The 22,473-nt window shown below is 36.8% G+C and overlaps 2 protein-coding genes across 2 annotated transcripts; both read right to left on the reverse strand.

The window, feature by feature from the left end:
• Positions 1-264: 264 nt before the first annotated feature.
• LOC108666985 lies at positions 265-7,899 on the reverse strand. Its single transcript, XM_047884698.1, has 5 exons — positions 7,844-7,899; positions 4,664-4,939; positions 1,779-1,932; positions 892-1,084; positions 265-501 (listed from the first exon to the last, which is right to left on the reverse strand). Exons 2-5 carry the CDS (start codon positions 4,911-4,913, stop codon positions 265-267), a joined length of 834 nt encoding a protein of 277 aa, XP_047740654.1. The 5' UTR covers positions 4,914-4,939; positions 7,844-7,899.
• A 7,259-nt stretch (positions 7,900-15,158) lies between these two features.
• On the reverse strand, positions 15,159-17,423 carry LOC108666988 (serpin B6). The gene has a single exon (XM_018153965.2). The coding sequence runs from the start codon at positions 17,420-17,422 to the stop codon at positions 16,031-16,033; it is 1,392 nt and encodes a 463-aa protein (XP_018009454.1). The 5' UTR covers position 17,423; the 3' UTR covers positions 15,159-16,030.
• Between the last annotated feature and the right edge of the window lie 5,050 nt (positions 17,424-22,473).

Here is a 22,473-nt window from a genome sequence, read left to right on the forward strand (position 1 = left end):
TATTGTTAAGTTGAAATTACGTTTGTTTGTACGTTTCAAGATATTTTGGAAAGTTAATGGAAAACGTTATCGTACTGTTGACTGAACTGATGCGGCGTGCAAAGCCTCCTCTGCGATTATAAAATTGATTGTGATTATATAATTATATAATTAAAGAAAATCATGGTTACTTTAAAGGTGCGTGTTAGTGCTCGTTTAATTCTCGATCCATATTAATTCTCGTGCGCGCCACTCTCTCGGGTATGCAGCCTGTAGACCTGCATCTCAAGGGTCCTGTGTGTAGACCTCCAACTCAGCGATGTCCAGGTATTGGAATGCTGCTACGGCTTCCTGTTCCTTCTTGACGAAGAAGTACCTGCCGCAGCGTGGGGTGGTTGGGGTCACGTGTATCCAGTCCGGGGCGCCAGTGGCTGCGTTGATCACGGGTTCCGCGATGAAAGCCAACTGCTCGTACACACCCGCGAACACGCCATCCGACACCATCGTGTTGCCCACGTACAGCTGATGGACATATGATCATTAAAATTCAAACAATTCATGGCAGTCATTGTAGTGAATGTCTCGATGAAAAGCATCTGATGTTGAGGGATCTTCTTGCTTTTTTTCGTCTTCTCTATAGATCGAACTTTCCGTGTCATCGAACAGCTGCGGTCACAATGAGGTACTAATCATAGTGAGGTTGCACTCACAGTGAGATGGCACTCACAGTGAGGTGGCACTCACTGTGAGGTGGCACTCACAGTGAGGTGGCACTCACAGTGAGGTGGCACTCACAGTGAGGTGGCACTCACAGTGAGGTGGCACTCACAGTGAGGTTGCACTCCCCATGAAGTAGCACTCGCCTTGAGGCTGCACTCACCGTATGTTGCACTCACCGTGAATTTCACTCACCGTGAGGTTGTGCGTGCGTCCAGCGGAGGTCGAGCCAACTCCGGTCTCGTTGCGTGGCAGCAGCGAGACGCTCACCACGGCGTAGGGCTTCAAGAGGTCAATCGAGAGGTACGGGTGAGTGTCGCCGTCACCGGAATGGAAGAAGTCCAGCACTGCATTGTTTGTGATGCCGTCGTTGACGTTCTCTGGCTTCCTGTAGATATTATAACGCTGCTCACGCAAGCAAACAATGCACCACTTTATTCATATTACTTTATTCGTATTACTTTATTCGTATTACTTTATTCCTATTACTTTATTCTTTCTTCAATTAATGAATCGCACGTAAGTTACAATTCGGGGAAGGAGTGATTGTTGAACTTGCTGAAACAGGACATAAAACTTTACAACCTTAATTTGCGAGTAATTCTCCACACAAAAAATGTCTTGGTCTTATAATTACCTTTTTCCTAGAATCGAGTGAAACTCAATAAATGGAAGTAAATGAACAAAAAATGCATATTTTGCTGAATCCTTGTAAATATGCCTGCAAACTTAAAAATTACGATACATCTTTTTATTTTACATTAATGCGTTTTGATATTCGTGATATTCTACAGTCCTCGAACCGCAACCCAGAAACACAGTTACAAGCGATATTCACCCACGGGTTTATATATTTCCGCGTATAAACAGGGATACTTAATCCGCTCCTTAGCGAAAATTGTGCATATCTAATCACAATTGCGTACAGTAAGGCTGTCACTAGCATACTTCGCATGTCCACAGCTTCAATCTTTACTCATTCTTAAAATGTTTATTTCCAGCCTAATTGTAGAATAAAAAAACTCGACTCGTATGTATTAAAGGCGCTTATACCATGTTTTTGCATCATAAGAGTTACTAACCAATTGAAGCCTCCACCTGAAGGGGCTACGGACGATGCAGACACTGGCTTGTTTCGGGCAACCTCGACCAGCGGGCCCTGGGCACCTCCCAGCTGACGGTACAGCCCTGTGTTGTAGCTGGGCAACACACCCGAGCCCAGCAACACGCACCCATCTGCGTTTTGTCATGTTCCTCATAAGAATACATAGCGTGTTATTGTTTTAATAATTTCCGCTATTCTTTCAGGACACTTTACGTATCACTCTATGTTCTACAGTTGTAGAAAAACATTTGTAAATTATCAAAATTTATGTCATCGCGAGGGCCAGTACATGCATGGTATATGCTAATATCGATTTTTTTTGTAAAAGTAAGACAAAAAGGGAAATGGGATAAACTAGAATGTGATTCGGTTATTAATGCTTTTCATGATGTTTAATAAAGAGTTAATTTTTCACTCATATTGATAGATAATTTTGGGCTTGACTGCAGGATCTAGGGAATCTGCGCTTCCTTGAAGAAGGCGCAATTTTTTCCAAACATTTTTTCAAGTTCTCGTGTGTGAGTGATTAAAATTAATATGGTATTGAAAATCGATCTCGATCAAGCTCGAAAAATTCATTGAGTTTTCATGTTTTTGATTTTCAATTGAAATTGAAATCAATTTTAATTCAATGAAACATACTCCCAACTGAAAACTTTTTGTCGAAAATGCGAGTAAAGACCCCACAACTGAAGGATTAATTTCAGGTGGGGATTAATCAGGGATCAATGGGTTTATTTTTTAAGATTCACTTTGTAGTTCATTTTAACTTTGTTTGCCATGAAATAATTTAATAATTTGCAAAAGATTACCCCATGAATTGTTGTTCGAATGACAGCAGGAATTTATCCCCAATTTAAGGACCGTGATAGAAAATTTGCTCTTTAAATTCCTAATAAAATCCAGACGGAAGCTTAGAGGGCGAAGACCCAAGCTATTTGTGATGTATAATATCCATAAATTATCATTTTTATAAGAGATTACCTCTTTTGTGAGGAAAATAATTATTGAAAAAGTAATGAAACACAACTAGATGCTTATTAAATCTACTTTCAACATTAACTATTTGGAAAAACACAAAATTCTCAAAACTCAAATAGTGTTGAAAGTTCCCACTGGTTTTCTTATTGAATTGAATGGTAAAAAAGTTTGACATCTGCTTACAACTCGGGAGAGACGTATCTCCTTCCATCGATCTCGATACTATTTATCCTAATTTATTGGTCTGGCACTAAAATCTTGTAATCGAGTGGGAGCAATTTTTCTGTTGAATTTCCGTTTTCGATTCAGATTAGTTGGCAATGAAATGAAAAATCGCCTTGACAAAGCTTTAAATTTTAGTCAACTTGTGCGCTCCCATTTCGGGCTGGGTGTGCAATTTGTGTAATTACATTTGTATATTTTCATATAGAACCAGTAGCTACGCGTTACTATTATTTACTATAGCAGGACGTAAGTCAGATTACGTCAGTCTTTATCTCGGCGTCTGCCTCCTCGGTTGTGTCAATAAACTTACGAACCATTCAACCTTTAATTCCAACCCTACGGAATTAACATGGTGCCGTGACCAGGATTGTGTTGTGATCCGAACAGTGCAGTTAGACTGATTTTTGAAGTTAGTCGTGATGGCAGACCGCGCTATCAAGAAGAGAGGAGGGCACAGAGCCGAGGTAACGAAGTTGCGTAGAAGAATTGAAGCTCTTCTAGCCGAAGACGTTCTGCGGTTCGAGGAACTGCAGGTATTGAGAGGTGAATTGTGCAAACAACGTGATGCTATTGTCAAGCTTGACGAGATTGTTGCCGATACCATCGATGTTGCTGATATTGACGATGATATTGCTGAGGCATCTGTTGTCAGTGTTCATATAGCCGAGACGCTCTTGATTATTGACAAACGAATGTTAGAAAGGAATACAAAGCTCGCCAGCGAGATCCGCAGCCCCGAACCTCATCCGCCGAAGATGGTCAAATTACCAACTATAAATTTACCATTTTTTGACGGATCAATCCTAATGTGGCAGCAATTTTGGGACTTGTATAAAACTTCGATTCACGACCGCACCGATGTGTCAGACGCAAGTAAGTTCCATTACCTGCTATCGCAGTTGCGGGGCGAGGCTTCCCAACTAATGGTTGGCTTTAATCACACAAGTGAAGAATATCAAGAAGCCGTTAAACTTCTCAAATATAGCTATGTTGATACAGCTTAGTCTACTGTAAATATTTAAGTACTTGAAGTTTCCGTTTGCAGCGCCATTGTTAAAGAATTGTTGTACATAGTGGGTATTGATCTACTTGTGTTTCTTATTGCTGAGTCATTTTCTCTGCGTGGCGGAGTGTGCAATTTGTGTAATTACATTTGTATATTTTCATATAGAACCAGTAGCTACGCGTTACTATTATTTACTATAGCAGGACGTAAGTCAGATTACGTCAGTCTTTATCTCGGCGTCTGCCTCCTCGGTTGTGTCAATAAACTTACGAACCATTCAACCTTTAATTCCAACCCTACGGAATTAACACTGGGGAAATTGGGGCGAAGAGGAGGCCGTCAGGTGCACCATTTGTTTGTCGGGAGTGACACAAAACCGTAAAGATCATAAAAATATAACTCAGTACTCACTGCAGTGAGTGACAGAGCGCATTTTCTCGTCGACGAAAACGTTAAGTCATGGACGGACAGACGGACAGACAGACAGACAGGCAGACAGACAGACAGACAGACAGACGGACGGACAGACGGACGGACAGACGGACATGGCGAGCACAATAGTGCATTTTTTCCATAAAGGAGAAAATGCGCTAAAAAGGAACGTTTTTTCTCACGATCGTGAGTTGATGATTCGTGAAAGTTGAACAAACCGTCCCCTGTGATGGCGTGCACACATCCCTCCCTCATGCACATGGCCACGCATTTCGGTCCTTTTGCGCCGGTCTGGCGCTTGATGTGCGTAAAGCAGTTGCCCGCTGCGTAGATGTCCAGGCCGGAGCGCTGCTGCGCGTTGACGGAGTAGTTGCTGGGGCAGGCCAGGCCATCGCACAGCCAGTGCCCGGGCACCTGACATGCCTGCATCAGCGCCAGGAAGAGCGCCAACGTCCGGAATAACAGCATGATGATCGTGCGTACTGCTGATAATGCTGTAAATTATAATTGAAAAATTATTAACATCCGCACACTGAAAGTATTGCTAAAATTAGGCCATAAATTGAATATATTTTAAACGTCGCGACTTTTGTAATCCTGTCCTTCAATAAACAAAATGTTGTTAGTCTGCTTGTTATCAGCGCAATTGAATTGATTCATTTTTTTTGGGGTGTTTCCTGTGTATATAACTTTATGTAAATCAAGAAATGTAGATTTTGCGTATATATACATGTATTTTTTCGTATATACCTTCATAACCGAAAAATGAATAAAATTTATGTTATGGTGAATATTCAAATGCAAAGTAATCTTAAGTATTTCTCTATTGTTTACAATTTTATAATAACGTAATAGTATCCACTCTTCTTCATATTCGGAATCAAATGGTTTGATTTTCACCATTTTTTCGGTAATTTTTTTTAATGCGTTTATAGCTGCTCTCATACGATGGTTGTATGATTTCTTGAATTAGGACTGTGAAAATTCCCACTAACGAATGATTCTCTATTTACATAAATCCCCTCATAGCCAAGTATTCCGTCACTTTAGAGTATCTTAGGGCATGCAACCGAGCTTTGACCTTAACTTACTTTACAACGAACTGACTAAATATTCGCAAATATTGATTATATTTATGGATAAATTTTATGTCAAGCCGATCTGTTATAATTTCCAGTGTCGAATATTTCAACGAGGTTACGTACGCACTCAAAGGTAGACTGGGAAATGTGATCACATCTGGAGCCGCATCCATTGTAAATAATTGATAAACACTACTAAAATTGTGCATTGTAGTGTAAAATGTGGAGTGAAAAATATGAAGCGTTAAATGTGAAGTGTAAAATATGAAGTTTAAAAAAGTGAAGTGTAAAATGTGAAGTGTAAAATATGAAGTGAAAAATATGAAATGTAAAATGTGGAGTGTAAAATGTGAAGTGAAAAAATGAAGTGTAAAATGTGAAGTGTAAAATGTGTGGTGTAAAATGTGAGGTGTAAAATGTGAAGTGTAAATGTGAAGTGTAAAATAAGAAGTGCAAAATGTAGAGTGTGAAATGCGAAGTGTAAATTGTGAAATGTAAAATGTGAAATGTAGAGTGAAGTGTAAATGTGACGTGTAAAATGTGAAATGTAAAATATGAAGTGTAAAATGAGAAGTGTAAAATTTGATGAGGAGTATAATGTGAAATGTAAAATGTGAAGTGTAAAAGTGAATTGTAAAATGTGAAATGCGAAGTGTAAATGTGACGTATAAAATGTGAAGTGTAAAATGTGAAACGTAAAATGTGAAGTGTAAAATGTGAAACCTAAAACGTGAGGTATAAAATGTGATGTAAAATATGCGGTGTAAAATGTGAAGTGTAAAATGTATAGAAGAACCACAGCTTATCAAGGCTCCATATTTGTTTGTTGTGCCCTTACATTTAAATTAAGTTACGATAGGCATTTTCAGTTAAAAATAACGGGGTTAAAATTACCAAGAGTAAAAAATATTTCAGTATGGCGTTCATTTATTTTAGTGAAAGTCGCACATTGTGAGCTGTCCATTCCACCGTTTAAATATGAGAGTTAAAGCTTTATAGACATGGTTTTATTTTATATTTGGCGTACTGATTCTAATACCATCTCTCACAACAGGTACTGTAAAATATATCGTAGAATAAGACTTTCACTCTCTTTTGTACAATTTTTTTCAATCTATTCTTATTTGTAATTTTCTGAGACAATTTTTTCACTCTAACGTATTTTTTATATATAATGTTGGAATTTTTGGAAGCTTCTCCGGGGTATGATATGAAATTCGAAGGTATTAAATGGTATGAAATGGAATTTTTTATGGAATGTGTTATATTGATAGCCCAATTCGCCATTGTTGGTTCTAGGAAGTGGACTGGAACAAAAAATTCCCAATTTAAATATGCAGATCCGAGAGCGTGAGTTTAAACGGATTGTGGCTCTATTCAATGAAAAATATGTTAGGTGAAGTTTTTTTCATGTCCAAAGGCCACGGTAATTGTCAAGAATTGGCTTAAATAATAAAAAGTTGATATTGACTTTTTCATTCACCAGTCGTAAAGTACAAAGACTTTACGCTTTACCTGTAATTCGACGGTGAGAACCCGGCCTGATAGTTTTTTCAGAGATAGTTCCTTAAAAAATAGTGTCTGAAATAATAGCTATTTTACTCCAATGCATGAATACGTGAGAAATATTGGTGAAACTATCAGCTTGGATAGCATGGACCAGTTAAATCTGAATATTGTAAAAAATTTATCACGTCATCATAAAAACCATGTGCACCAATTAAGTTACTTAGAAGACAACGAAGTTGTACACCCAGTAAAAATAATAAGAGAATTGCCTCCTTTGTTTGAATATCTCGCACGTGGCGAATTGTCAAAGAAATCGTTGTCAGGAACTGCGTGGTTAAATTTATTCGCTGATGGTTGGGTGTCAGCAATGATTGGTTGTTCACATACTTCTAGAGAAGGAATTTTTGGGGATTTTATTTGATTTTAAATATAAAATAAGTAAAAAATTAATTTCAGGTCAGCATGAAAAAATGTTTACACGATCTTGTGTTTTATTTTTGCCGTCGTAATAGAGTTTAGTTTTTTTTCAATGTGTATAATGAATTTTGGATATTTACACGTGATATTTAAAATGCTAATAACTTTCCGATAAACTTTTATGGATTTTTTCACGTTGTAATTTTTTGATATGCATTAAATATTGTGATATTTTAAACATTGATTATTTTAAAAGATGACTCAAGGTTTTTTTTACGAATATCGATACTACATTGAATAAACCATTACAAAAGTCTCGCTGAAACAATTTTTGTATGCGCATTGAAACTTTTGAAATATATATACACTTGATTCGATTACAATATTTACCTTTAGAAGGTCACCGAATCAGAGGATGTGTCTCAGTGGGAAATTTTGTAACCATCAACTTTTATGGTTTGAAATTTTTGCATCCCATATGCTGGCACGAATGCAAATATCTCGCCTTCACGCAACTCGGATCACCAAAGCTGAACGTTTCTCTGTCACCCGCACACCAGCGCAAACAATGCAAGACTAACAGCTGCCGAAACTAACAAGTAACAATCGCACATCAAGTAATAGCGCTAAAGTTCATGTAATAGCGCTAAAGTTCAAGTAATATCGCTAAAGTTCATGTAATGACGCTAAAGTTCATGAGTCAGTTTATGTAAGGTCAACGAAGGTATAGTGATCACTTCACTCGATCCGTTGACTATAGGCGTCTAAACTGAACAAAAACTTCCACGCTTTTGATCAATCAAGGCCTCACTTGGAATTTCAGTGTTATTTGTTCAATGTCATTTGTTTTGTTTCATTTGTTCAGTGTCACCTTCAGTGTTATTTGAAAAACCATTCACAAAAGAAACTCATGGTTCTCTTTGAAACTATTAAGTTTCCTGAAACGAAACCAAGAACCCCGCTATTACTCAATAGAAGACACTTGGTGTAAACATCGGCGATTGATCGTCGGCCAACCCAACGACCGCCAAATATACAAATTTAATTTATTCCCGCTAAATCAAAATAATTGGGACGTCCGGCTGAGACGTCCTAGCCCAACTCAGTCTCAAATATTTCCAAAAACAACTCCTTGAAGGGAGTAATCAATTGCTTTTTATATCAATGATATTGATATTAGATCAAATATAAATTCTTTTTAAACCCGTTTGTTGTTAACGGCGGAACGCATTCCAATGTAAGTTAATTATTGATGGTATTGAGATGAGATATTATAGATCGATCTTTTCATCAAAGAACTTTAGATAAGTGATGAACATCTGTGTGGCGTATACGAATAATATATGGATTATAATTACAGATCATTAAAAGCTTTTAATTATTAAGTCATCTATTAAGAAATCAAAATCTTATTTAGGAAAAAACCCTAAAAATAATCCTTTGACTGCCTGAATTATTCTGAGCTTGGAGCACCAAAGTCTAGCTTGATAGCATGATGACCGTGAGTGAGTTGCACAGTCTAATTCACGGAAGCATAGCTATGAGTTCTAATCTGGAATGTAAGAAAATTTACTAAGTTAAGCTGTTAGAATATAATGACACGAAGTTTGTACATGCAGATACTGGATTAACCGCTGTTTCAGCTAGCCAGCTCTTAGGTGCTGTCATCAAATTCACTGCATGAGCTCAGATGTTAATATTTGCCACATAACGAGTTACTTCAGGATTTGCCCTTCGTGGGATTTATAAATTCTTGATAATCGCATTAGCAATACGCGGAAATATTATTATAGTTAATTTGTCTTTCTATAAATTCTGGTATTGAGTCTGCCTCCTACCTGCCTCCAATTGTCAGCAAAACCTTTAATGCGACTTGAAAGTAAATAAGCAAATATCATTTATCGTATAAAAGAAATCAAGAATTATACGTATTTTAGAGCTCAGCAAAATATAATACACGCTTGATACATCCATCAGCACATCATCTGCCACCGGATCTTATTAATGAAAATATAATTATTTATCTGTGCTCTACCTGATTCGATTTGAATAATAATATTGTTCTATTGAAGAAGTAAAGCATTCAAACATTAATATCTTTGCATAATACGTATTGTTCAACTGACGATCAGTAATTTAAGGAGAATAATTCATTGCCCGCAATGTGATGCTAGGTAACACTTAATAACCCTTCAACATCCAACAAGTATGCCGGCACATTTATTGGAGATGATTTATTCTGTTCGGAGTTGCCTATTGATCAGGGACTTTGCTGACATCTAACTGTCATGCCTACTTAATCATTACTCCATACTCAAATTTTTCTAAAAATATTTCAATTATCTTTTCAAACATTAGTAGTATTTTTCCGTTCAATGATCTACAAATCCTAGAAATATCTCTGACCTTTTTGAAGTGTGACTAAAAAAACTATTATATGTGTGGACGTCTTGAACATACTTATGTTACACTCTCATGTTACTCTATTATTCTGCATATAGCAATCATCAAAAATCAACGAATGAAACAAAAAATGGCAAGTGTATAAATTTTTTTCTTGTCTTACAACAGCGTTCTTTTCACCGTACTCCCTAACGTACAATCTTCTACTAAAATCTCATCACTTGCTTGCCATGTGAACTAGACAAAACTAGGATCTCCACTTAGTTTTTACTTGAGTGATTTCCTCTTGAATAGACATAAGCAAAACATTCTTAGCTAAAGCTTGAGACTGCTTTATTTACGAGTGATATATGTTTAAATTTTATTGTAACTTGAACAGAGAATTTTCGTATAATTTTTCTTCCGCTCTCTTTCTCCCTTCGTTTTTACCCTGTCTCCGACTAATTTTTGCTTACCTATTGAATAACATTTAGAAATTTTTGCATGCTCATCTGCATCTAGTCCTTGTATTTTTATAAATAAGTCAGGATGCACGAAGGTGCTAGTAATTTAGTACCTCAGTCAAAATTGGGAAGCCTTTAAGCCTTCAAACATTATGAGGATACAATACAAAGATGAATTTCTTGTATTACCCGGAGTGCGATGTAATGCGTCAATGTACCAGAATTATGTCCTCTTATATAAAAGTCCTTTCATAATACTATTGATGATGTCACAGAAATTGGTTTAGAAGAAAGAATTAGTTGAATGTGGTTCATACGTATTATGTACAATAGAAATATTGAAGTTGTAAAAAAATTCTCAAATGCTCGCATTGATTCAGATAAAATGAGGCATTTTTTATTCGAATAAGTGGGAGAGGCTTTTATCACAGCGAACTTGCTTTTTCGCTCGAATAACATTCATCAATAAATAAAAACTGTCCAATCTTTTCTGCACTAAAATAAGTTGCAAAAGACAATAAAACTTAAATGAAAAACCTGAAAACCTTCCAACAGTCATCTGTTGAACTAATAAAAAATTCTAGAAATTCGAAAGGATCAAGAAAGTCACGAAGCATCAACAAACTTCCTTATTCATAACTATAAAATGTAAAAATGTACGTCGTACGTTGCTAAAGCCTTTATGTTAGCCGTCTTTAAATGTGACCAAACTTTTTCAAAGTCCTTGGTTAAAATGGATATACGCAAAGTAATTCACAAACCGTAATAAACTTCAGAGGTTATTCTCCTACGTGGAAATTTAGTGACTATAATTAGTAACAAAAGTTCATCATGAGCAACGCAGCGTATATACGCTTCAGTGCTTTTCAAATATTTAAATGGTATGTATAAAATGAAGATCAGGTAAATATCTCAAATATTTTTTCCTAGAGTGATTTCATCCTGAAAATTTACTATAATTTTGGTTGTTGTAGATTGCACATATCAATATTACATCAACAAACACATTACAGGTTAAACATCAAAAATATTATTATTATTATATTATTAAAATCTTATGATACCCTTATCTGCCGACTCTATGTACATTTACTCATGTGTTTAAAAAAAAGCCAATAGTAATGATAAAAGTTTCATTAATATATGCTTTCGAAAATTGACTAATATCGAAAAAAAATTCCACGCTTCGTGTGAAGTGGTAGAAACCACAAATTCTTCAACATTTATCGAGTAATTGTGTGTTTTCATTCGTCTCGAGATCATTTGAGGCAATCAGTACTTGTACATTTGCAACGAAATTACGAATTATGCATAGATGTGGCTCGCTTCACTCTCTACAGGTTCCATTAGCAACTTCAGTCTATAGAGGTTTCAGTCAAGATAAGGTCGTTCAATTATGCAATCCTTACCGTTCGATATCACCAGCCTCTACACACAAACTACGCATGCAAATATCGTGAATTTATTGTTTCGTGCATTTGCAATGTTTTGGTTTACCATTTTGCATTTTCATTGTTTTCTTTCATGCATCTTTTAATGTTTTTGTTTACCTTCCACAAAATTAATGTTGGAAATTTATGTTTTACATTTTGCTTCAATATTGAAAAATTCTGCGACATCCCGATCTTTCATCATCACTGAGAAAAGAAGAGCTATAGCAAATTCTTGTAAATCGCAAGCGCTAACAAACATAGTCTCTCACTGCAGTATCGGTGTTATTGAAATCAACGCACTACTCACCGGAACACCGCTCACGAATTTCTTGGTGAAGTGCACACCAGCTCAAACACGTCTACACTAACAAGTAACGCGAATAAATGACCGCAAATCTCGGTGCAAGGAATCATATATATATATGTTTTACAGGCCTCTTTCGAGAACAAAGATTGTTCAACTCGCCCCATTGATTGGAGGTAAAAACTGCACAACGTCTCCCATATTTCGGCCAGTCGTTGATGTCGAATTTTTTGTTCCTGGAGTAATGGGGAGAGGGGGGGCGCTTCGTTTTTTCGTATTCCATGTTATTTTCAAACGTATTTCTCTGAAGTTTCGAGTCTTCTAATTTCTAAATGGAGAGATTTACCTTCTATTGCTCAACCCTGGTCCACTATTGTCCATTATTCTTCAATGAAACGACGGCCATATTTCCCCGGCCACCGTAACGTCCACCAACAAAAGGCGTAACTTCCTTCGTCCATTTGAGTCATCAAAATTGACTTTCCGATCAGAATTTTGCAGAGCTCAGCTGAAACTCATATAAATACGGATAACAGCAGAGTTGATTTTGTGATTTCAGATCGCAGTTTTTATTAAATTATATTATTACCGATAACAACAATGTTAATTTTGTGATTTCAGATCGCAGCTACCATTGAATTATATTAATACCGATAACAACGAAGTCTATTTTGCGATTTCAGATCACAGATTCCATTAAATTATACGTATTATATCAAACATATTAAAAAATATCTCAATCTAGGTCAATATTTGAATCGAATCTACTGGATTTTATAAGCATTTGCAGTGACCAGTTGCTGAGATTTTGTTACCTTGACAAATTTGATGATTTGAATGAACTCAATTGTTCTCAATAGAGAACACTGGGGTGAATATTATCGATAATAGATACTTGTGATAATGATTTGCAGGTCTTGATATTTTGCGATCAATTAGTAAAGATGTTGAGTTTCTCTTGAAAAAATACATCCAAATTGAAAAAAATGCATGAACACTTGAGACATCCCGTAGCCTGAAACTATTTTTTTCTACTTCTCAATCACTAACTGCCTCTAGACAAAAATGTACCCTATGATTCAGGGCCCTTGTCCACGTATTTGAAATTCTTTTTTGTGCTTGAATTTATAAACGATTTACAAATGTTAGTGTTATCGCTGACTCAACAATATAGTAACAAAGAAACTGCCGTCGGAAACTTTACACGTCAAATAGTAAATTTTTGTCAGAGTTCGTAAGATATCGATAAGTTAAGTTCACTCAATGAATATTCAACCACACATCGTTAAGAAATCGCTTGTGGTCGTAATTAGAGCCTGTAATTTTGATAATTTGCATTTAATTCCTTTATGAGGTATCGCTGGGATATTTAATGAATGGATATCTCAGGGCTCAGAATTTATCATCCAGTCACACATGACCGGAATATCCCTGAATTGTTGTTTAATTGGTAATCAACACACGAACGCAAGAAAATCAGTTCCGATAAATCCCGGCAACGTATACTATAGATCGCCTTCTGAGTAGCGTTAGCTTTGAAATTGCTCGTAGCATTTCATTTATTCCCATAAACACAATGACGTTATAATTACATGTACTCTCATTGATAGGGTGACAACAATCATGGTTTAAAATAAAATGACAACAAGCATTATCATTAATAAAATGAAAGGAAGCATATTCATTAATAAAATTATAATAGTCATACTCGTTATAATAAGCATACTCAAAATAAAGTTATACGATGCATATTCTGATATTCGTGGTTATAGAGGTAGCATACATAAACATTAATATAGTGATTGCATTTGTGCACGCTCATAAATAGAGTGACAAAATTGATACGAATAAATATAGTGAGTACCGTATATGCTTAGTCATTATTATCGTAAAGTTATCTACACGAAAGTACGTTCTAGGATTTGATGTGCACTAGATACTGAGGTTGTTTACATGAGTACAAAAACTTAATAAGACGCGACTAGAGTGTATAGAAATAGCTGGTGTAGCTTTTCAACCTGGATTCACTAATTATCTAAAGAATTTACACGCGTACGGCGTAACCGTAATTTGGTCAGCCTCCATAAAACAAAGCGTATGGAGAGCTTTGGAGAGATTCTGTAAATGAAGCTATGGAGAAATCCTGTAAATAATCCATACACAATGTGTTTAGTAGATTTGAGCTCAGTCTGTATAGCCAATATGATTCACACACACACAGAGAAGATTGTGAGATTAAGATCGACTTGAAAATACAATGGCCTGTGAATGAATGAAGTAATAGTTCATTTCCAACAATAAAAAAGAATGAATAATTTCTCTTCAAGACCACAACAAAATCTCCATTTTTCAGAATTATTTTAGTCTTCTAGTGCAAATTGTTTTTTGTTCGTTTATCATTTATATTCTTTTCGCTGTATGCAGCTAGAAAAATAGTTCTATTCGATGATGAATAATGGACAATAACAGCGTAATATTCGTGGGCAAAATATTAGATCCGATAACTTGATCGTAGTCATTAAATTTTTTATCTCAACTACGATTAGTGTCCTGGGTCTGAGCAAGCTTCGAAGGAACATTTAAAATTCATCACTATCTAAAAAATGATTCTAATTGCTGCCAATGTGGTCTGACAATCAAATATACTGTGGGATAGCGTGAGTTGTGGCTGTGATTTGGCCCGACGCAAAAAATATTCCTTGTTTGCAAACTTGCAATCAACCAAGTAAAAATCGCAGGTGGTCCACTGGGCAGAGGATTCGGTTTATAGTTCAAATTTCTTGAGTATCATTCATTAATGAGCAATTCCTTATATGTTCAATTACAAGAAATTTCCATCTCAACAGAAACTTTTTATTTTCCTATTACTCGTGACCGAAATCTAAATCATTTCCCAATCGTTGTTCATTGACCGAACGCAAAAACATCAAGATCATGCAATAAAGTTCAAGATTACTCCAGATCTCACAGGCAGCAACGGTAAATTAGAGCGCTTTAATTCAGACTAATGTCATTAAAGAGTTTTTGACCCGCGCATGTGCTGGAGCCGGACAATAATATTTTAATAATGTATTTTTGTATAATAATACCAATTATAATTAATAATGTATTTTTAATTTTGATTTTAATATATTTAACAGGTAAATTAAGCCAAAGCGCACATTATTTTAGCTCTAAATTTAGAGAATATAATGCCCTTGTTTAAGTAAATTGACTACGTATTTTTAATTTTTTTAATTCGTACCTTTAGCCAAAATGCACATTAGTTTAGCTCAAAATTTAGAGTAAAGAACGCTCATTTAAAATAAATTGACCATGTGTTATTAATTTCGATTTTGATATTTTTAATAAGAATTTTAGCCAAAAGGCACATTAAATTATCTCCAAATTTATAGAAAAGAATGCTCTTTTTAAGTAAATTAACTGAGTATTTTAAATATTTATTATGATATTTTAACACATAAATTTAAGCAAAACGTATATCAGCTTAGCTCAAAATTAAGAGAAAAGAATGTTCTTTTCAAGTAAATTGACTATGTAATTTTTTTCAGAGCAAAATTCAACTGAAGCTGGAGCTAAAGTTTCAATTGTGAAAATTGTTTTTGTCGAATGACATTTTACCCCATCGATACATTTCTCTTAGTGCAATAAACTAAACGAAACGCGCAAACATTTCATGGTCAAGATTCCCAGCAGTCCAATGATTTTTCTGTGTACAAAAAATTGGTCTAGAAATCTTAAAAATGATCCTGCGAAAATAAAAATCCGACGCATGCTTAATTATGGCGATCTAAGAGATCAATAAATGCTTTTAAATAAGTTAGCTATCGGCAGATGTACCAGGAATGATGTTTCTGTAAATTCTCACACAAATAAAATAAGTTAGGGTTTATCTAATACTCTCACTCAGAAATTTTGCACTTCGACATGATTTGCATTGATGAAGCAGAGAGCAAACCATTGGAGAATTTTCATTACACCAATCGGTACCTGTTTATGACTCAACCCTATCTGGTTCAACAAGCCGCATCCAGAAGATAGGCAGACGTGTCACGTTGTCCTTAATGAACATTATGGCAGGTTTGTTGACGTTGATACGTCTATGTCCTCCCATGCGGTTTATCATTGCTCCACTGGCGGCAGCAGCAACGGTACCGGTTTCGGTGATCTCCACGATGGCTTCGTGGAGGAACTCGCTGATCCAAATTGGCTTCTTACTCGTCAGTCCACTGAAATCAGATGTCGTGGGGGAGAATATGCTGTTGATGCCAAGTTGTTTCAAGCTGGAAACCATGTTGGTCTTCATGTTCAAACGCATTCTAGGAAGAGAGAGGGAGACCGTGGTTTTCTTCATTTTTGAGATTAGCTCTCTTATTGCGTTGGGGTCAAGCTGTCTCTCAAGTGCCTGGATAGACTTGACTCGCGGAGATTCTCTGGGCAAGATGATTATCATTGAAAGTTCTCCACCAACGCACGGGATGGCAGTGATGTCGAGGTTGAATTCACGGCTATAATAGTGTTTGGTGTCAAATACGTTGGTCATCATAGGAACGCTGATGTTCCTCACTCCCGTGTCAAATTGGCCTTCCATCGTGAAGTCTACTGGAAAAGGAGTTTCCCAAGCACCGTTGAAATAAATGGTATTGGCTGCTACAAATGTGGTGTCTGGGCTAAAAGGAGACGAGATGAAGTCTTTTATTTTACCTTGCGTTGCATCCTCCACCCACTGGTTGACGCGAGTCTGGGTTTGGACGGGCCGTTCACGGAAATTTTCGAAGCTTACGGTGCAGTTGTAATGTTCACCAGCCTGCGATACGAAAGTTTCACTGACAGGGGTGGTTTCTTCTACGAAAATACGACTAACAGTGTTTATGATGACATTATTTGTATCGTAGTTGAGTCGTCGCAAAATAAATTCGTACTGAGAGTGGTATGCGGTAGAGTTATCAGAGTTCGATAAACCCAAGGCCCTTACAATTTCTTGAGATGTAACTCCTTTCGTTCCTAGAGTTAGCAGAGACAAAAGGCTGGCAACACTGATCGGAGAAAAAACCACATTATCACTAATGCCTAAATTTCGGAAAGTTAAAATTAGCTCTTGAGTGAACTCTTGAATTCCATGTGCCGCTGAATAGTCGCTGGGTGTTGCTTGGCCGAATCTATCGTGCCCGTCACCGTAGGAATTCTGGCTAGGTTCGAATTGTGTGGGTCGGTCGTTAGTTGTGGGTTCCGGGCGGCTAATTCCGGAAGTTACAGCGCCATATCTTGACTGGTACAATAGACTTCCTCCACCTATAGATGAAACAATACAAGCAGTAGATGTCGAGATGCAGGAGAGGAGCAGCACAAAGCTCGCCCATCTTCGATAAAAGTTGCACCCCGCCATCGTTCCTGAAAGAAAACAGATATTTGAACAAATTTTGTCGTCTTGACTCACATTAAATGACACTCTACATCATATTTTCTATTAAAGGTTTACTGTTATGTAATAAGTAAATATTATCAGCATTATATGTATGTAATTATGTTGATAATATATTAAAATGATTAAGTTTCAAAATTGTTAATTTGACAGATGAATGTTCATGTTTTTGCAAAAGAAACCAAGTAAATTTACTGAAACCATCTTTTATCACCCCGAAAATCTGATATCTAGGCCTCGATGTGACATCTGCGTTTACATTGCCGCGTTATAATTTTCATTGAGTGGTAGTAGCGTTGACAAATAAATTTGTTATGTTTCAAGCAATACAAAGAATGTAGATTTGCTTTAGAATAAATCAATATTATCGTTGTTCATAACAAAAAATTATTATTAAATGAAATTAAAAATTAATGTACATAATTGCGATAAAAAGTTATAAAAATGATAGTATAAATGAATTATCCATGTATGCAAGTAATGCGACTCTAAGAATAACATAATAACACGAAATAACATGTTAATAGCGAATTGTCCCGCAGGATTATGAACAGTCACGAAATTGCCATGACATCAACATCCGATGATGCAATAACAGTCACGCGACGGCACAAAGGTCACAGATATGCGGTAGGAGTTTCTCGTCTCAACAGCAAATGCATCACAATAATAATATTACGTATAAAGCATTTTCCAAGTAATTTTACGAAGTGGGCACAGAAAAATTAAATTCAGTGCAGGAAACCTGTTCCAGGCGGTTACAGTCCACAGCCTTGGCTCCTTACATGATGTGCTGCTCGAGCGTAATTAGTGGGCCACTAACCGGGCAATGGTTAGCGCTTGCAAGCAGGGTAGTATTTTATTGATATTCTCAATTAACGATTAGACAATCGTAGGCAACCATTATTTGGGAGATGGTTTAAGACTAGCCTGACCGGATGGGATTTAAATTGTAGTTCATATTTTCGATAATGATCCAGCAGGGTTCCTTTAGCCCAATCCAAAAATATCAATGCAGAATTATAAAAGATATTCAGGACTCTAGTTTAAACTGTCATTCTAATAAGTCTAACTGAAATACGAAATGATTTCATGTGATCAAAATATGAACGCGGTGAATTCAGAATTTGCAGGAAAAATTAATTATATCTTAAAATACACGACATCATTCGATTTGGTGGAGTAATTATCTCATGACTAATAGTCAATTACTATTTTATTACCAAATTCGTAAGAGTAATATAACGATTTTTTATTAACCTGTGGGTATAGAGATAGCATAGAATCTTTGGCGCCGAATAAATAGGCCTGCTTGGCCCTGTAGCCGATTCTTGTACTTTTCGTGACTTGTTCACCGATATAAAAACTGGCTTTTTGATAGATATGTTTAACTGATGTTGGTTTACATCAACACTGAATTTTAACTAGTTACGTAGGGTGCTGGGCGCTTCAAAACTGAATATATACTTTTGAATTGGATAGTCTAGTCCATTCTTGAACGCGTTCAGGCTCCGAGTGTCAACAATATCGTCAGGGGGGCTGTTACACATGTCGGTGACTCGAAGCGAGAAGAAATGTTGTCGCATGGATGTGTTACAACGTAGTTTATAACGTTAACAACGTTGTAGTTTATAGCCGTGGCCCCTGTTGTTGTTTGGCTCTTTAAGCCTGGAATTGTCCTTGTCGCACATCCCGAACACGCTCTACTAAAATTTTTTTTTTTCAATTTTTAGTGACTGTTGAGGTCTCTCGATAGCAAATCGGTTCGACCCTTAATGTCCGATGCTAGGTGATATGGTTCTCGTCACGCTCAGTTAGATTGTATAACGTTTGCAGTATAGTACCACGACCTCGAATTTATTACGTCTCAAAGCAACCTAGTTATTCCGATGATTCGGTAAGATTCTTGTTTGAATATGGTCTTTTTTGTACCAATGTCAATTTTTACCGATCTTTATTTGTTTACTAGGTAATTGAAACCGCAGTTGATACATATACCAGTTATTATATCACGATTGAAGTTAATGTCTTGTTATAGTTCCACTTGTTACAGAAATCACTTCTGAACCAATAAAGTTCCTGTGTCGAATCATCTTTCACTCTCGTCTAAGGAAGCACGAAATTTCCTTAATAGTGACAACACGGCATTTCAGTGACTACACGGCATTTCAGTGACTACACGGCATTTCAGTGACTACACTGCATTTCAGTGACTACACTGCATTTCAGTGACTACACGGCATTTTAGCGACTACACGGCTTTTCAGTGACAACACGGCATTTTAGCGACTACACGGCATTTTAGTGACTACACGGCTTTTCAGTGACAACACAGCATTTTAGCGACTACACGGCTTTTCAGTGACAACACGGCATTTTAGCGGGCATTTCAGTGACTACACGGCATTTTAGCGACTACACGGCTTTTCAGTGACTACACGGCATTTCCGGTTCGGGCGTACGACAGCGACAAACAGCTTCATCACTTCTGCAACTGGGAACTCATACCAGCGTCTGATCAGTCCAAAACGATTATTGAATTTATTCAACATGCCTAGAAAATTTCAGCTCCTTGTCTACATAAACTCCCAAATATTTTTCTACGGTAGTCTCTTCAATCATTGCTCTCTCGTTGCAACCATGTTTTCTCATACCGTAATCTTGCTGTTCATTGTTCCTGCCGAGGTGAAGTACTTTACACTTGCCAGCATTATAACTCAGCTGTAACGTCTCAGTCCAGTCAACTAACCGATCAAGATCATCTTGTAGTTGAAGTGATTACTAGAGATATATTAGGATTTAAATTTATTTTTATTCAATTCTGTATTAATTAGGCACAAGCCACCTGGGACCAGTCGTTGCAAACGGAAGTAGAGCAGAACAAAATAAGAATGAATATAATCGATATAATTGTAAGCCAGTTAATCATGGCCAGTCTTAATATCTAAAGGATCTGACAATTTTGTAATAGTTTCAAGCTCTGGTAATAACAATTTATTTCATTCTGTAATTCACGGATAGTTCTAGAACAAAGCGAGAAATTCAACCCAAGCCACGGCAACACTGCCGCGCTCACTCTGCTCTCGTTTCTTGGAAGACGCGCCGCTTGTTTTCTTTCGCTCGTGTTCTGTTATAAATTATCCACTGGGTAAGTCATTTGTCTTACACTTCGAACTTACGTACAAGAAGTAGGCTTTCGGGTTATTTTTTACTTCTTTGTCAATATCTGCTTCAAAAATTTTCACTGCGGTGCGACAGATTTGCTCAGCTTGATTTCGAGCTCTTGCATACAGGTTATAATCATATTCGCTAAGAGTTTGTAAATAACGCTGCTAGGCTTCATTTTTGGTCTTTACCTCAGCTATTGCCGGACAGTTGACCTACGGTGTTTTTTGGACACCACCGAGCTTAATCTTGAGTATACATGAGTGAACTGCAGACATAATCTTGTTTTTCAGAAATGACCATGACTCGACTACAGTCATGTCCTTTAATAGCGTCCGAAATATTTGCAGCATTCACAGCTTCACGGAGTTTATCATAGTCGCCTTTAGCAAAGTTCAAACGTTCACGCTTCCGAGGCGTCTTTTCTGTATAACACTTAATACTGAAAAACCATGATTGGTGATGGCTTTCGCCCATCGGAGTGTTGTGGCGAAGCCCATCTGATATTGATTTTTCACTAGTTAACACTATGTATAAAATATTTGGGGTCTGTTTACCCCTAAAATTGGTGAGGGTCTGGATTAAAAATGAGTCTCGCGTAGACTCCAAGAACAAAGATGCTAGTGAATCCCATCCCTATAGGAGGGGATCCATCTGTCCAGTCTAGTTCTGGATGGTTAAAGTCACCAACGATCAGCGTGTGTGACTTACGGAATATAATGCTCGGTAAAAGGCAGTCATTTATCTTATAAATAACAGAAGAACGTACTGTTAGGTGATTTATACCCGAACCCTATGATCGAGAAGCTATCCTAGCTTTGCAGGGTAAGCTCACACCACACTGATTCATCAGCTGATAGGTGCTCATTAGATAACTTTACTTACTGAGCCAAATAAAGAGTTCTGACTCACGACGCTACTCCTCTTTTGCATTGTTCTTCGCCAGAGGTGGGCAGTAGCGCGCTACATGTAGCGGCCGCTACTAGCGGCCGCTACATTTTCAGTAGCGGTAGCGGCTCTACATTTAAGGCAATGTAGCGGTAGCGGTAGCGCCCGCTACATATTTAAGCAGCGATACGAGGTTTTGTCGCTACAGCGCTACCGCTACATTTATAGATAAAGCCTTTAGATTTTACTTAAGGGGACCGGCTACCCTCCAACAAAACTTTTTTGTTTACAGACGGATCGTTTTGAAACTTGGTACACATATGTAAAACAGAAATCTAAACCCTTTTTGTTCATGTAAATTTAAAAAAAAAATGAAAGAAAACGTGGAATTAATAGAAAACGGCAAATAAGGGGAACTAAAGTTTATAACTTTTGCAAATCACATGCTACAATGTCGAGACACATATCATTCGATTTGTAACAACAATATCTAGCGACTGTAGAGCCCCGATTTTTTATTTTCCTCATCGTTTTTTTTTATTCGCGTTCTTTCCATTTTTTTCACATTTTTACCCCCCACCCCCCTCCGAACCCATATATAAGTCAAACCATGCACATATTAAAAAAATGCTTCTAGAGTCGCTAGGTATTGTTTTTACAAATCGAATGGTATGTCTCTCATTGCCGTAGCTTGAAAACTGTTGGAGTTATAATTTTTTTAAGATGGCGTTTTTTGGATTTTTAAATTGTTCAGGGGAGCCAAATAAAGTAAATTCATTGAGAACAGAAGAATATGCCCAAAAAGTCTTGATATTATAGCCCAAGCTTTCCCATTGCCAATTATTTGCTTTCAGGGTACCAGCACGCGTCTTTAGACCTATTTACGTTCAATTTAACGTGAATAATAGGCTATAAATGGGACTTTTTATATATAAATATATATATAAAATATTCATTTTACA

Source organism: Hyalella azteca, unplaced genomic scaffold (assembly GCF_000764305.2).
Source record: "Hyalella azteca isolate HAZT.00-mixed unplaced genomic scaffold, Hazt_2.0.2 contig15969, whole genome shotgun sequence".
NCBI classification, from domain to species: Eukaryota; Metazoa; Arthropoda; class Malacostraca; order Amphipoda; family Hyalellidae; genus Hyalella; species Hyalella azteca.